General features: G+C 38.4%; 1 protein-coding gene across 11 annotated transcripts in view; it reads left to right on the plus strand.

Moving 5' to 3' along the window:
- Positions 1–17,621, plus strand: part of DOCK3 (dedicator of cytokinesis 3) — a 223,582-nt gene that overhangs the window by 83,368 nt on the left and 122,593 nt on the right. For all 11 annotated transcript variants that reach the window (XM_054167554.1, XM_054167600.1, XM_054167564.1 and 8 more), the window contains exons 7-9: positions 2,209–2,293; positions 7,795–7,836; positions 9,065–9,219. In XM_054167554.1, the coding sequence (XP_054023529.1) occupies positions 2,209–2,293; positions 7,795–7,836; positions 9,065–9,219 (282 nt within the window). The remainder of the gene's footprint in view (positions 1–2,208; positions 2,294–7,794; positions 7,837–9,064; positions 9,220–17,621) is intronic.

A 17,621-nucleotide genomic window follows, 5' to 3' on the forward strand; every position in this document is an offset into this window, starting at 1 on the left:
TTTTTCAGATACTGGTCTTGGGCCATAGATAACTTCATTTGAGAGGTTTAAGCAAAACAAAGCGTACAAAAGGTGTATTACCATCACTTTCACAATTTAGCCTTAAAGTTTAGAAAATGGTATTTAGAATGAAAACTGCATTGAAGAGGGCAAATTGTTCCTTTTATCCATTGAGAGTATAATTGATTTTGGCAAAGAACTAAGAAACTGCAGTTTATCAGCACAATATTTTTGTTAATTGCCATTGCAATTATAGTTCTGCCTAATGGTTGTTTGCCAGCAAGCGGACCAGGGCTGAGCTATGTGTGGTGGTTTAAGCCTTAACTGGGAGTTAAGAGCTCAGATGGCGCAAGGCTCTCCCCTGCTCCCCCTCTCCTCCCTCCCAACAGAGAGGGGAAAAAAAAAAAGGAAAGGAGCAAATCCACCAGGCAATAATTTGGAGTCAGCCTGGAAGTAGAGAGGTAAAGAGTTTTCTTTAAACAATATATACATATATATATATAACAATAAGGAACAAGGGCAAGGAACAAGGATGGATGGGAGGGGAACAAAGGAAAAGAATACAAAACCAGTCTCTCTCTCTGAAGAGGCACGAAGGCAGCAGGGGGAAGGATCAGGCCTGACCACGTGGCAGAGGAGCAGGAAGGCAGCCGCAGTAGCTCTCGTCCAGGAGAGGCAGGAGCCAAAAGGAGCTAATGACTCCAATGCCTTCCCTTTTATGCCCTAGCTGGGCAGGGAGGGGGGAGTTTCCCAGGGGGAAAACGCCCAGCAGGGAGGGCTAAGCACTCGCAAGCCCTCCACCCTGTTTTCAGAATGGGCATTAACCCACCACACTATGTTTCTGAGATGTGGTAGTTTAAGGATACCATTACGGAAGGGAAACCCAAATAAAGTTTCAAAAAGAATTACAGAGCTGGGGAACTTAAGAGAAATGATGAAGTACAGTGATCAGCAAAGCTAGCTGGGCTTCATACAAGCCACTGCTTCTTCCTTGCCGTTGTTTTAAATTAATTGCTTGGAAAGAGACACTGTATTGCCTGGAGGCTTCTGTTTATTGCACCATACAATTATTCTGCAGTACTTCAGAGGCTTTTTCAAATAAAATTTTTCATTTGCCATGTGCAGAATGTTTTGTGCTCTGATTGCAAAACTAAATTGGCATTTGCTTTTCTTTTATGGTTGGCAACAGAGAGTGCAAAGGTGGTTTGGAAGGGCACCTCTTCTGAACCTTTTTCGTTAAGACTATTAAGAATCCCAGTATACAGTATCTGTAAATTAATTAACAAAGTTACATGAGATGAAAGCAGGAAAATTCATTTCTGTCTCCTTAATTTTACTCTGAATGTATGTGTTCAGAAGAGCTTTCTGTTACAGTGATCTGAACTCTGAATTCCTCAGGACTGAAGATCTACAGAGCAAAATTTGGGGTTTTACACCTTTTTGTTGTCTTGCTCTGCAGCCTCTCATTATTAATTAATTGTTAGTTATTGTTCATTTATTTGTCTGGATGCAAAATGCCTTATTCTGTCTATTACTCTACTGTGACCTGAACTGCCTTCTTCAGTGCAGAATTTCATCATCTTTGCACTGGTGCACTTTTTAACAGAAAACAGTTAATGTATTTGATTTGAGCCAAGATTTTATTTTAATTCAGAGTAATTAAAAGGTTTTTGTATGTGACAAATATAGATAAAAATTCTTGCTGATGTTGCAGTTACTGCTTTTTATTAAAAATACTGTGTCTAGACAGGCATAAAGGTGGAGGAAACACCAGGAACTTGACAGCAGCTTCCCAAGGCATGGTTTCTATTGGCACATTTGAGCAGGGTTACTAATAGAACTTTTTAATTATGTAGTGAAGAAACCTACTCCAATACTACAGCAGAAGCCCCAGAGTACTGACAGTTTGCCTATCACGTGAACTTAACTTGCCCTGGGTACTGCACTAACATATTGGCCAAAAGCTTCAGCAAGCATTAGTTGCTATAGCTCTGCTGAAGTCAGTGAATAAAAAGCAACAGGTTCATAGTGGGTTTGTCGCTTTGTATTTGAATTCAATTATAAAGATTATCTGTTTAATGATTTAGAATTTCAAAAAGGCTGAAGTAGTTTAGTATTTCTTGTGTCCTTGCTCTTGATCATGTGTAGTAAATAACAGTGAACACTAATGTATTGCACTGACCACTGTCTCTTCCTTCTCTTTTGCAGACATTTGGGCCTGGATTTAGTTCCTCGGAAGGATTTTGAGGTTGTGGATTCAGATCAGATCAGTGTTTCAGATCTTTATAAAATGGTAAGAAATCCATGGCAGATTCCTTAGAGCTTTCACTTTGGGATTGAAAGAAGGGAAAGCTTTTCTTTACTCTTACCTATTCCTCTTGATTAGAATAAGTCATAAGCTGAATGTCTTTTTCATTTGCACTCTAACCATCAGGATAGTCAGTGTCTCCAGTGCCCTGAGGTTAGTAAGAATGCATCGACGTTCTTTCAGAAGTGACATGCTTATGTACATTTTAATTTCCATTTGCAAAGTAACATGGCATGAAAACTGGAAGAGGCTTGGCTTTTGTTAGTAGGACTAGGCAATACAGTTACCTTCGTTTTATATCATGATGTAACTGTAAAGGGAGGAACAGCATCTAATGTTCAGTGGAAAGTAAACTGACATCTTCCCTGAGATGCTGCTTTATTTAAATTAGAACAAACAAAAAACCCAAGCAAAACCACTCCACTGCAGTTACTTCAATACAATTCCTTAGCCTACTATATTTAAAAGAAAATAGTAGGTGTTCTACATAAATATTGTTACTATTCCACTCACTTCTAGTAAACTTTTAATATCCTATTTTAAAATGGTTTTGACTTTCAGCTGAGATGAGGGAGCAGTAGATCTGTGTCTAGGTGGGGGTTCTTGATGTACTTTTCCCTAAAACAAAGTCATGCTCAGTAAGCAGGCTGTGCACTCTTCTGTTTTGTATTATTTGCAGCATGTAACAGTGGGTTTCATGGAAAGAAATACTCTATAGTACTAATCTTTTAAGTTTGTTTCCAGTTTGCAGAATTCTGAGAGGTTTGGTGCTATTGCTGCAGTTTTCCTTCATATACAGTATAGAAAACATACAAAATCCAGTCAGTAATGACTCAGAGAGTGCAAGATAAATTGCTTACAGGATTGCTTTATTACTGTTTTCTTTCTCAACATTTTGTAACTCTGACTACTTGTAGTATAGCAAATAGCTCATACTTAATTGTCAGAGTAGTCTGATTATGTCACCCATCTTAGTCCTGAAGAAAATGTCCACAGCACAGTTTGCTGCTCAGATCCCTGCTGGTATCAGGACGTGACCATTAGTCAGTTCAGACTACACTGTTGCTTTAGTTTGTGGATTCAAGACGACAGTGCTGTCTAATCACATCTAGATCATAGTCAAAAGGGGATCTCAGGCACCAAAACAGCTGAAAACCTGCTATTTTTTTAACTGTGGCAGAAATTGAAGGAGGGAGGTACTGCTGTGGTTTTGCTGGTTTAGGTGTTTCGTGTGTGGTTTGGGTTTTATTGTTTACAAAAGCCCAGGGAGAGAATATTCCTGACTCCTAGCAAAATGCTTAATGGATTCTCAGATGAGCAATGAGGTTTTATGTTGTAAAATAATCTTGTGGGAGTAGTTCTGAGAGCCCAATTTACTTTCTCATATTTGCAGGACTGTAGAATGTTAAATGTACCATAGAAAACAGCCTTGTATTAACAGAACAGTGGATGAGGTAACACATTAGACTTTCTCTGCTACAACAAATTCAGGCATTTTATCCAGAGCCATTAGACTTAGCAGTTCCTTTCTTGGTAAATTTTAAAAGCTGAACATTGGGGCTCAGCTCTCGTTTTTGTGACTACTGTATGACCACTATATTAATTTCTTTATCACAAGTCTTGTGCTTTGTGTACACCTTTTTCTCCAAGCTAAATACTGGTATCTCCAGGATGCATAGCATCTGTCAGAAATTGTTGCTTCCCCCCTGAAGGAAACCCAATTGCCCTTTGCTTATGACAGTGTTCATGATTTTAACTAATACTGTGGAACACTTCAAAAATTGTACGTTACCTTTGAAATGCATTGCCAGAATTGTGCCACAGAGCTCAGTGCTGCAGCCGCCACTAGACTGAGGTGGTCTTTTAGCAACACAAGTCCGGCAGAATGCCTGAAACACCTGGATAGCTCTTCTTAGTGAGCAAAACTATGAGATACAGATGTCTAGAGGCATTTGCAAAAAGCAGGAATGTGGTGGTTAAAACAATTCTATAAATTTATCAATTTACATAGAATACATAGAATAAACCAGGTTGGAAGAGACCTTCGAGATCATCGCGTCCAACCCATCAACCAATCCAACACCACCTAAACAACTAAACCATGGCACCAAGCACCCCATCAAGTCTCCTCCTGAACACCTCTAATGATGGCGACTCCACCACCTCCCCAGGCAGCCCATTCCAATAGGCAATCACTCTCTCTGTATAGAACTTCTTCCTCACATCCAACCTGAACCTCCCTTGGCGCTGCTTCTTTAGGATGAGTTCAAGAGGTGCATGAAAAGCCCAACTACTGACTACAGTACTGCTAGATCTTAGCCATTCCTTTCAACTATCTGAAAAAATTCTGTGAGTTTTACCTGGGTTCCTAATAAATAAGCAAGTTTCAAATTAATGCTGCCATCGCCTCGTGATTGCTTGTTCTATATTCAGATGGAAAAAGGAGATTGAGAGGAATGAGTAATTACGAAACTTGAAAACAGAGATTTCCAGATGCCTGAGCTCTGCTGGAAAAGCAAAACAACTGGACACAAACTGTGCAGGAAGCTCTTGAAATCTCTTTGGGATTTTTGTTTGTTTGTTTGTTTAACAAAGCAGATTGTCAGAGGACAGATTTGTGCACATTTGGTTCTAATCCCTAGCAGGAAGTTGGTTGGAAATATAAAGATAGAAAACACTTTGCTTGAGAATGACTTGATAATGATAGGCTTCACTTATCAAGCATCATTAGAAAAGAAAGAAGGATGAACAACAATGAAAACTAACACTGGTAGATAAGAGATCACAAAAAGCAAGTCTGATGGGGGAAAAAAGAGGTCCTTTTTTTGCCCCCTCTCGAGGTCTGGTAAGGTGGTAAACTGCAAGATCACTAACAGTACCTGGGGAAAAGTGAAAGGAGTCACACCTGAACACCTCATCAAGTAGTAATGAGTTCCAGCAGATTTAGACCTATATGCATTTCATTTGGGATATCCAGAGAAGCTATATCAGGCACATTAGTGCTAATGATTAGAAAGAACGGGTAAGGTTCTAGAATAGTGGCAAAGGACAAGCATGCTTTACATCTCCAAGAAGGTTGTGGAAGGAGAAGAGCTGGTAATCATTCTGTCCCTGTAAAAAATGCTGGAATAGGAAAAAAAAAATCCCAACTATTTACAACAAGGAAGCGAGTAGCAGTGACCCTGTTCAGAATAAGCAAGTTTGAAAAGTTTCAGTTTACTTCCAGAACATAAATGAGTCTAGTGGATAGAGGAGAAGCAGCTGATGCCATATTTAGATTTTCATAAAGATTTTAATTGTTTTTTTTTAAATTGGAATTCTCCTAAGGTTGTTAGTTCTAGATGAAATTACTATAAAGTAAACACAAAGCTAATTAGAAAACCCATGCTCAAAAAAAAAAGAATGAAGAATGGTTGTCAATAATTTGGTTAAATAGGAGGAGGTTAAATAGGGGTGAATCAGGTTAATTTATTGTGGTCATCTTCCATTTTGTAGTGCTTCATGTTTCAGTAATGACAGGATGTTGAAGCAGGAAGCATGCTTACTAAATATGCAAATACCCCCAAGTAGAAAGTGTCAATACATGGAAGGGAAGGACCAGAATTCCAAATAATGTAGAGAAACTGAAGAAATATCTGGAAATTGTAGGGTGCAAGTGAGAATCCTAAATGCAAGGTGTTAACTTCTGCAGTCAGTTGTAGCTTCTGAAGTACAGGTTTGGATGCTACAAGCTTGCATGATTTTGTAGAAAATTGGAGTATTATAATGAAGTCATAAGATGAAGTAATTAGTATTTTTAGGCTAATGATGGATAAGACAATCTGTGGGCCTAGATTACAGTGACAAGGATTCAGTTTAGGCATCAGAAAACACTTTGAAGAGAGTATGTGAAGTATACTTGTCCTTTGCCGGTATTCCAGAACCTTAGCCATTCTTTCCAACCATTACCACTAACATCAGGTGGTGGAGTCACCATCGCTGGAGGTGTTCAAGAGGGGATTGGACGTGGCACTTGGTGCCATGGTTTAGTCATGAGGTCTGTGGTGACAAGTTGGACTTGATGATCTTTGAGGTCTCTTCCAACCTTGGTGATTCTGTGAAAGATGTGCTGAAGTAGATGATCTTACCTATTAAAGTTTACACCACAGTAGCAGGCAACTGTCTCTTCTGGGGGAAGATAAAACTGGTTTTACTTTATTTTTCAGAAGGAGGAATTATAATTTCTTAACAGGTGACACAAAGATTAAACAGGCAACTCAGCCACCTAAACTGGGAGGGTGTTCACTTTCAGAAGACAGTGCATTAGTTAGACAAACTGTAGAGCCGAAGATAATTATTTCTTCTGCTGACAGTGTGACAGAGGACATTTTTATAACTGTGAACATAAACAGGTGTCAAAAGATGCCATTTGATATCTTCATGAGTTAGTCTCGTGATGAAGTTTCTCTCCCCTTTTGTGATAAAAAGCCTTATTTTTATGTAACATACAGCTGCATAGTTTGGAAAAAGTATTGCTGAATATATTTTGTGAACTGTCTTTTACTTTCACCTCAGTTGAAGCTACGAGATCATCAGCAGGTTGTGCTGGTTATGCTGTGTATGTTTGGTCAGAATAAGATGTTGGCTATGTAATAAAAAGCTAGAGATGGGTGAATGAAGAGAACGTTTATTAACATGACAGTGTTACTGTTTCAAATGCCAGTGTTAAGACGAACATGTGTAGAACAGGCATGGCAGAATCATTAATCATATGGTTTTAAAGCCCTCTGAAACCCTTTCAATTTAGATTAGTATTTAAATCTCCCTTTGGAGATTAAATTGGTTCAGTGAGACTTGCAGTCCATTTTCTGATTATACCATCTCCTTGTGGCATAAAGGATCATCCCCTCAGTTCCATTTGGAGGTGTAGGACTTTGCAGTGATGCCTTTGCGCAGGTATTAGCTGGACACGTAAATGAGTCTTTAACCATTTATCAAGGATTTTGTTTTCTGATCAGAGCAAAAAGTTCAAACAAAGTCTCAACTGCATCCCTGTTTCTAGATCTCTTATATTTTAACAAATGCTCCTTTTCATAGCCAACATACTGGTCGATGAGGATTAGTGGTGAGGTTTCTCCTATTTAGCAATAGAACACATGCATCATACAGTACAGAGTGATGGAATTCTCAGGCAAAAAAGATGCTTCTGCAGTGTTGGAAATTCTGTCTAGCTTGTGACAGCCATTTACATTACAGGCTGAGGTAAATATCACCTATAAATTTGGGTAGTTAGGCTAAGAAATGACTGAGAGAAGCCTGTAGGAAAACTAGTGGTGTTGTGAGTAATGATGCACTGTGAAAACAGGCTGTCAAAAGTTGGTCATGGTCTTGAACAGTTGCATTTTAAAACTGGAATTCTAATGCTACATAGATACAATGTCACAGAATCACAGAATGTTTCCTTCTTTCAAAAAAGGTTTAAAACTTACTATTTTGTGTCTCCACAGCATTTGTCAAGTAGACACAGCGTCCAGCAGAGCACATCACAGGTAAACATTGTCTGGCTAAGATTTTTTGTTGTCTTTATATATGTAAAGGTATGATGGAGATGATTGGGTAAGTCCCTACACATAGAACACTTTCTCAGAAGATTGATCAGGTGAATAACTGGCTACAGTCCTTCTTCAACTTCCACTTAGGCATCTTTTCCTTATCTCTTAACTGCTGTTCTGTGTGACTTTTCTCTCCACCGGTTAACACATGGCTTACTAGGCTTCTGTTTCACATACCCCTTCTGTAGTAGTGTAATTCTTTCCTGATCATGAAATCTGGGTGTGATCTTTCCAGGAGAACTCTGCTTCCACAGGTATCTGTCTTTAAAGGATGAGGATTTGCCTGGATTTAATTTAAAATCCAGAATAAAGTTCATTTTAAGCTCAATTCCTACTATTTTTTTTTCTTTTTGTTAAGCTAATACAGGTCTGGGTTGATAATGTTAAGATTTTCCTTGTTAGTATCAGTCTGTTTATGTAAAGGAGAGTAGTCTAGTGAGCTTAGGATATGACACCTATTTATTAAGATCAGTATATAATGGTTATAAAGACCTGTAAAAATTAAAGCATAATTTTACTTCTAATTAAACTTTCCTTTCTCCACCTCAGTTTTCAGTATTGTAAACAGTTCTTGATATACTGAGTCAAAATGCAAATCCTTCTGCTCTTTGACTTTATTGATTGTTCATGTTAAGCATTGTTTATGACAAAAAGAAATCTCAGTGAAGGCTGAGCCTCATTAAGATTTGTTTTTGTTATACCCTGCAGGGTGTATTAGCTTTTAATGCCTGCTTCTAAATGACCTCTGTAAGTGAACTTCAGCTGCTGAAAAGAAATAGTGTAATAAATGTTATACTTAATACTGTGAAATCCATCTGCTTTAAATGGATATTGTCAGGAGTCACCATCTTGTTATAGCTAATTTTCAGTACCAGAATCAAGACATTATTTGAGAAATAGGATTGACTTGGTTTACTTGATAAAAATAGACTTCAAATGCATAAACCACATATCTCATATTTGCCTGCTTGTTGTGGTTTCTATATTCAAATTAAAAATGGGAAAAGTAGAGGAGGATAACTTAGTCTGGCATGAGACTCTAAGGTAGAACATACTTAAGATTAATCTTTTACTTGATGGAGGAAGGAGAGTGGAATCTCAGTTAAAACACATCAAGTCTTTTATTTGTGAAGAACTAAAACTCATTTTCATGGCTTCCGATCAGGTGGATACGATCCGTCAGCGTCACGGGGAAGCTTGCCGTATGCCAGTGCCTCATCACTTCTTCCTCAGTCTGAAGAGCTTCACCTACAACACAATTGGAGAAGACACAGATGTCTTTTTCTCATTGTATGATGTCCGAGAAGGCAAGCAGATCAGGTAGGACTGTGAGAACTGAAAAGTTTTCTAGGAAAAAGAAACTGTGAACAGAGCAAACAGATTGGAGAAAAACCCTTCAGCTGTACTTGTGACAGAGATGAAAGGGGGAACTACAGGTTAACAGCCCTGCAATGCATAAATGAGAATGTCAGCAATAGTAATTGCTGTGTACCATGTTAAGTGCTTACATAGAAGCGGAAGCATAAAAGACACAAAGCAGCTGAGTTCTGTGTAGTTCTCTCGCTTGGTCTCCACACTTTAATGAAGATCTCAATGTTTAGTAGCTGCCTTCTTAGGGCTGTTATTTAAGAAGTACTACTAATGGCAGGGCCATCCATATGGCTGTTTTGAATGAGGTCTGCTGTGTGTTTGGGTGCTGAATTGAGGCTTTTGAACTCTCATCCACTCCTTGTCTTACCAGCATGTTACAGTATAGCTTGTTGTCATTTGCTAAAGGAGAAACTAAAGGATTCATATTCATCCCTGCTGCTCAGTACGTTAAGGTAATTGGTACTAATGTTAGCAAATACAAAATGTGCTGTGTGTTTCCTTTACAAGCATGTCTTCAAAACATCAGAACACGTAGAAGATTATTGCAGTATGTGCACTGTGTCTTGTCAGGGTAGCTTGGTCTGATCTGAAGTACAGGATATTCAAGGGGGTTTTCAAAGTTTTGATTAAGCCATGGCCTGACAGTTGGCACAGACCACATTTGCTACCCTGGGGCCAAAACTACTAACTACTTCAGCAGATTAGATACAGATTTGTTCCAGACTAAGCAAAGAGCCCCAGAATATTCTTGCCTCTCTTTGGAAGAACACTATTGTGTGACTAAAGTTCATCCAAGAAAAATTTAATGTACAGTGATAACAGTTTAGTAGCTCTTCAGAATACATCCCACTAAGAGCGATATCTAGTAGAAAGCTGTAATGGCTTGGCTGTGTCTTACAAATATGTGCCTTTTAGTTAGACAACTTAAGATCATTTTGCAGAACATGGCAAGAATTTCAACCCACTATTTAAGAAATGCTTGTTCTCATGTAGTTAAGAGGACAGGCCTAGAATTACTCTATTGATAGAATTAACAGAAAATAGTTTTTAAGAGGAAAAAGTACAAATGGCAAATCAAAAGAATATCACTCACAATTAATTAGTTCATACCACAAAGCAGTAAAACGTTAAATTATTTAGAGAGGAAAGCTGCAGGCTGCTGCTATGGCTATGGAAGGCCTCAGAAATTGCTTCAAAAGGAGATTAATTATCTTGGGCTGCAGTTTGTCTAGTATGTAAACACTGAGTGGGAAAGCCTTAAGAAAGGGTTTTGATAGTGACAACAACAAAGTTACAATGATGAAAGGTACAAAGAGTGATTCTGGCAGATTTAAATATATATAATAATGTTTCATGTGCCAAACAGTTGTTATTACTTAACTCCTCACCTTATGCATTAGCAATCTGTCGCAGTGAAAACAGTAGAATTTTTACATTTTGAGTTCCCAAAGAGGAGTGGGGACAAAATGTGTAATGAGGCTGAGCTCTGTTTTAGAAAAGAAACTTCAACAACAGAAAACAAACACACTGCCACAAATTTAGAATGGTGGTTTTTCTATCTACTTCAGAAGACCACATTTCTTTCATCTTCTGTATGCCTCATGAAATAGTGCATAAAGGTGAAAAAGCAAGCAAAGATTCTTCATGCTACATTCCAAATGAAAAGGACAAATTGACTTTTCTGTAATGGTTTAGAGGCTGATAAATTTCTTCCCCAAACAGTTCCAACTGGAGGTTGTCTGGCTTTCAGTGTTAGTAGTTTGGACTGAACCTGTTGGTTTCAATAACTATTTCCCAGTCAGGTTAAGTGAGGTATCAGTGGAAGTTCCACTGGTTTCCAAGAGCTGATGCAATAGCCTGCACCACCTAGGGGTTAGCCATCAGAAGGCTGGAGCAGCAGCTGAAATACACTTTGAAATGTATTCCCAGGTTGTGAACACAACAAGGTACTGTAGCTGGAGGTGAAAAGAGGGAAAAGTTAGTTCAGCTTTACTCTAACAGAATTATGAAAAAAAATATTTGTAAGTAAATAGGACTGGACTAGTGAATATTTGCCTCAATAACTTCTTCCAGTCCACAACAGAAGCAACCTTTAGGTGATGGTTCAGACCAAAAGGAATGAAAGTTTCTTTGTGTGTTTTAAATTGTTTGGTGGGGTTTGTTGCAAAATTCCCCCCATATTTTTATGTACAAAGGCATCAGTCTTTGTTGCTAAGCTTTAACACCTCAACAATGAGAAAGTTAATCTAGCTTTGACTACAGTAGATAGGGAAGAGCAGTCCCATTGTGAGAAGTACCTTGGGATAAATGATTATAAAGTGATAGAGTTCATAGTAACTAGAAAAGGAAAGAAGAAAAATGTTAATCTAAAGCTGGCGAACTTCAATCAGGCAGGTGTCAATAAACATCAAAGATAGGTAAACTGATACAGAGGAGATGAACTTGAGAGGTGTCAGTTCCTTAGCAATACTGTTGAAAAGCACACGAAAAAGTTGTTTCAACAAGAAGGAAAGATAAAATAGTTGGCAACAACCAAGTCTGCATCATGTGTTCTTTGGTACAATGGAGTCTGGAAGACAAGTTTTTCAAGGAGGAGAAACAAATGAAGCTGCACAAACAGGGATGGGAAGAGACGGGAACTTGAAGAAAAAATGCAATTAGCAAAAGACAGCAAGGATAAACAAAGCTTAATTCTGTACTGCTTTTGAGGCATAAATTACTTTTGCAAAATCGGTGAGTAGCTGAACAGGTTAAAGGGGGCATGAAGCCTTCAGCAGATGTTACAAAGATGGCTGCAGTATTTAATGACTGTTTTGCCTCAGTCTCCCCCAAGAAGGTCAACTGTAATCAGATGACAACTGGAAAAAATTCTGGAACAAATAAACTATTTATTAGCACTTAAAAGCTAACAAGATGATAAATCAACATAGCTTTGTCAAGCACAAGTCACATCAGAGTCAACTAATTTTATGCTATTACAGGGGAATGTGCCTCATGCCTTAACAGAAGCAAAGCATTAAGCCTGATATGGTAAAGAAAGACGATAAACTAAACTGAGTAAAGCAGTGAGGTTTAGCTACTCTTACAATAGCTCTTTTTTTGCTAATACATGTATAGAATGATCCATAACTTCAAAAATGACACATTCAAAAGCATAGCAGTTTTCTCCTGAAAATAGGCTTAGAAGAATCCACTAAGTATGAAAAAGGAGACATAAATCTCAGTTGCTATTTTTACTGTATGAAGTTTACATTTAAACATGCAAAGGTGGTTTATTTTGCCTGTGTCTTAAATCAGGATAGATGTTTCTCAAACTGTTTTACCAGGTATCCTGTTTTACTCCACTGGGACTTAAGTATCTTACCATCTAGATATATTGTTAATTATGGAGAGTGAATAGAACAAAAAGAGAATCTGATGTGTTTGAATTTGCAAAACTGGGGCTGTTTGTTATTATGCATGGAAAATATCATCATGCATATTTCTGCTTGTAATTCCTCCATTCACTCACTCACTGTATATGTACCATGCCTATTACAGTAAAAATCCTCTCATGACTGGAGATTTGGCAGGTGTGCCATAGTACCCGTGGTAGTGCTGATGCTTTGACAGAGGAAGTCCATGTGTACATTGCTCATACAGAATATGATCAAGAATTCTTTTGTTGTGAGATCATATTTTCTCTATGGCATCTGCAGAAGGCATACATTTGCTGGTGATCTCCTCTCTTTAGTACACAGCATTATAAGAAGGCCTTGTGATCCTTCAGCTGGTCTGTTCAGTCAGAATGCAGCACTGCTTGGGGTTTTCTGTGCTTGTTTCTGCTGAGTGTCTTTTCTTACTGTCCTGTTACTTTGGTGTTGCATTCTATGGAGTACAAGGATGGTCCACCCTGACATGCACATAGTCAAGGAGATGCATCAGGTTAGCTGCCTGAGAGGACTAAGATTGCCTGGGCATGCAGAGACGAAACTGGAAAAGCAGAATCTCAGCTGGAGTTGAATGTAGAGAGGGAGAGAAAGATAGACACAGCTTCTTCACGGATTTTGAGATGTCAGTTTACAGTAAGGATTGGCAGCTCAGCACATTGACAGTGGCACAGTAATGAAAAGGCTTAAGGCTTTGTGCCCCTGGGGTCGATTTTTATTTTAATTTTTTGTCTTTTCAATGCCTGCATGAAGAAAGTACATTCTTTGGCTTGCACTGTACCGTACTCAAAAGTTTAGTTCCTGTTCTTGTGCCACCAGCCTTATTATTAGCTCTTCACTTACAAGATCACATACTCTTCAGTGAGCACCATACTGCACATTGTATTTTCTCCTCCCTGCTTACGCAACTCTCTTTTTTATCATGCACAATTTTTATTCCATTCTGTCTAATTCAAAACTCTGTGTAATTGTTCTTGCAGTGTCTTCAGGATGTTGTCTTTACTTTGGTTTTGGAAACTAAGAAACAGGAACTCCTTAGCATGTTTTCAAAACGTTGCATTCTCTTTCCTTGATTCCTGTAGGTAATTGAGAAGCAGTCACATAAAACCAATTAAGAAAGTACCCATGGATAGGTCAATTTTGCTTAGTTTAGAACTCCTTCCTCTTCTACTCTGTATTCTTGTAGGATTTCTCTGTGTGGGGCTCCCAGCACATTGTGTTAAGAGATTGATGCAATTATATTCTGAGATACATTAATTATGGGCTGCCTGGGGAGGTGGTGGAGTCGCCATCACTGGAGGTTTTCAGGAGAAGACTTGATGGGGTGCTTGGTGCCGTGGGTTAGTTGTTTGGGTGGTGTTGGATTGGTTGATGGGTTGGACGCGATGATCTTGAAGGTCTCTTCCAACCTGGTTTATTCTATGTATATGTATATGTATAAATATACTGTGTGGCTAAAAAGCCTGTAGTATAGACATGCTAAACAATAAAAAGAAAGTCTAGTTCTATAGCTAGAAAAGCTTGAAGTTAATGAAAATGTACTCTGGAAATGTTACCTGAAGAACTGTGAAGGACTGGAAGTAGAGTAGTATGTGCTTCCCCACATGATCTTGTAGTGCCCCAGGAAATGTGAGAAAGCTTGCTTCAGCTAAAAGTTAGCCAAATGAAAAAGAGATGGGATGCAATAGAAAAAAAATGTTACTTTTTATGCTGTCATTTTCTCTTGGGGAGATAGCAGAGAAGAGGAGGCAGCAACTATCCTAACCAAAGATTCTCCCAGAAAAAGTTAACATTCCAGCTTACCGAAAGAACGGTAGAAGCTACGTGAGATGCTGATGAAGCCATGGAGAACAATTAGTATGATCTTCGTGGTGATTCTGTGGATCCACATCTTTGTATCTTTTCTCAGTACTGCAGATATTTTTTAAGTGAGCATCTTATTTTATCCATAAATGATTGTTAGTGATCAGAATCCAAACTTGTCTTGCTCAGAAGTGTGGCAAATACTTAAAATTCAAAGTACTGTAGCATGTTTGGTGGCTGTCTAGTTCATTAGCACTTTGTTTGTGGGATATGCAAGGGGAATAGAACATTCATCCTGATAAGCTGTTGTAAACAGAGGAGTTGGGAGGAAAAGAAATGTCTTCCACTGGCAGAGGAAAGTTTAGTGGCCTATGCAGTATGGTAGTGGGGAGTAAATTACACTCAAAAGGTCACTATGGATTCTGTATTACATCCAACTTATAATACATAAAAAGAGAAGTTTAGGTTTGTCAGTTTTTCCTGAACATTTGCTTCCTGTTATGAATCCTTAGGGTGATCTGAAATAATCATCAGAAGTCTTCAAAGCCTTTGTTGTGATCTAGTTTGATATGTGAGAATTCTTCTGAAGATTAAGGGTTTGGATTCCAGCATCTGCGGCAGAACTGGAAGCTTGTCTGTATCACTCTGCAACAAAGCTGAGTTTGCTCTAATAAGTGTGATACTCTATTAAGTAAAACCAATCAAATAACATTACAAAAGGCACTAATTTTCACTGATCCATTTAATTATTTTTGGCTGCTAAACATGCCATGGCTTCTTTCCTGCTGCTTTAGAGAAGGCAAACAAAACAGATGCGACTGCAATGATGTTATCAAATAAAAATTTGTTTTGTTGGATTTTTTCTTTTTTTTAGTCATAAAATTGAAATATCTTATATGGGACCTGTCCAAATATGAGAGAGATAAGAAAAAGAATAAAAGGATATGAAAATGGAAAATAAAAATGAAAGAAGGTGGTTGTTTAGTGCTGGTAAGAACTTCTTTCTGCTCCTCATGTGAGGGTGCACAGGAATCATGCAGATCTTGTGTTCAGTGTGATTTTGTTGGAGAGCTGAGTCGTGTCTAGGCAGCTCTCTGGGAATTTGAGTGCTGGCACTGGGAGGTGGGGGAAAGAGTTAAGCAGAGAATAGAAGTTTGTCTGCAAGTGCAGAACCATTCCCTCTGGTTAAGTACTTCCCAAGTGGACTCTGAAGGTTCTTAATGCATGGGGAATTTCTGGGGATCCCAGGTGATTATCAGGTTCAAAGGGCATATGTAAACCTGCGTAGCGATCACCCATTCTTCCTACAGTACAACAGAATGAGGGGAAAGATGTTGTGCAGTTAGTGGCCTTGAAAGCTGTGACTGCTTCTCGTGTATGCATGAGAAATACTGCACTTTTTCCGTAGGGGTCTCATTTCCATAGTGCCTCTCAGTTTTCTCATATTTATCTTGCTTTAAAAAAAAAATTCTGATGTTTTGTTGTTTGTTTTGGTGTTTTTTTTCTTCTCAAACCGTTACTTTCATTTCCTTTTGCAGCCACCCATTGTTCAATGGTGGTTTTCTCCCCCTCCTTCTGGTCTTTCTCTTTGTTGTCAGAGACACAAGAAGCATCCAGCTGGAATTAGTAGGAGTTCTTCCTCTGATTATAATTTCAAATAATTTGATTTGGAAAATGAAACACTGGGGCTTTTTTAAGGGGGGGGAACAAAAAGAGGAGGGGGAGGGGAAAAAAGAGTACTGGAATTAAAATCATTTCTGAGAGCAAATTTGTGGGAGTGTGAAGGACTGCAGTGAAAGGGGAACGTTGGAAAGGCATGGTAACCATGTAGTAATAATTTTGGGTGGTTATTAACTTGGGCTGATCAGCGTTTCACACCTTTGGTTTTTTCCCTCTGTACTAAATTGTGTCTTTGGACTTTATCTGAATGACATTACATGTAACCTTACAGAATGAGCACGTACTGTGTTACTATGATGTTCCTGTCTTACTATTTATGTGATAAATACAGACATGACGGCAAATAGCGTGCTCAGACTTTCAGATATGAGGGTGGGGTATGATTTGCTCCTGAGAGATGTTTGCTGTAATGCAAGATGTCTGTCCACAATTTTGTACTGAAATACTGTATGCTACTGGAGTATACTTCATTCTGTTACATTGTAGGTTCATGTCCTGACTGGCATTATAAGTATAAATCATTTGCCCTGTAATGTAAGGAAAAAGATAGCAAGTGCTCATACAAAATCCAATCAGGAGGTATGGAGTAATAAATAAATAAATAAACCCCCCTCCAGAAATAACAAAAGGCATTCATAAGCCAGATGTCTGCCTTCAGTGCCTTCATTTCCCTCCTTAAAACAACCAAGTCAACCCAAGCGTTTATAGGACCGGTGTGTGTGGTCTGTGTTATATAGCAGGCGAGGTTGAATTATGATGATCTCATCTGCTCTTAAAAGGAATCTGTTGGGTAGAAGTCTTTCCTGCTCTATTTTATTGGCCGGTAGTTTCCTAGCAGCATCATGATGGAAGTTGATCTTGACTAGAAATTACAGTTAGGAAAAAATATGTTGGCAGAATATTTTCCCCACAAAGATTCTACCTTAGAATCCAAAATTTCACACTGTTCCTCTTTGCCTAGGACAATAAGGCACAAGGTGTAGAAGCACGTGTCTGCTCTGAAACAAGGCTTTATCCTTCAGTGCTTAATATATAGCTGCTTACAGCTTTTTCTAATGCAAATCAACATTTATTAGGTGCATCACAGAGATAGACCTCTAAAAATAAAAAGAAACATTTTGAAGTTCATAAAGCACCTTCATTGCCTCATTCTTTTCTCTTGCTTTTTTGGTTTCTTGCCTCAGACTATATAGAAGTATTAACAAGGTTAACATCTAGACCATTATGAAGCGTCTCATTGTGCTTTCTTGAGATGCCTTTTCATATTCTTCTCAGCAAAGTATGAAACTGTAATCCAGCAGATGGTTAGGTAAAACACGTGCAGAAATGTGAGAAAATGGAGACCCACAGTGATTTTTTTAAATACTAGAAATATAGAAGCATTTTTTTTTTCAACCCAGCTGACAGCTTTCAGTGCAGTGCTGGTAATTAGCTGATTTT

Source organism: Dryobates pubescens, chromosome 1 (genome assembly GCF_014839835.1).
Source record: "Dryobates pubescens isolate bDryPub1 chromosome 1, bDryPub1.pri, whole genome shotgun sequence".
In the NCBI taxonomy this organism is placed as follows: Eukaryota; Metazoa; Chordata; class Aves; order Piciformes; family Picidae; genus Dryobates; species Dryobates pubescens.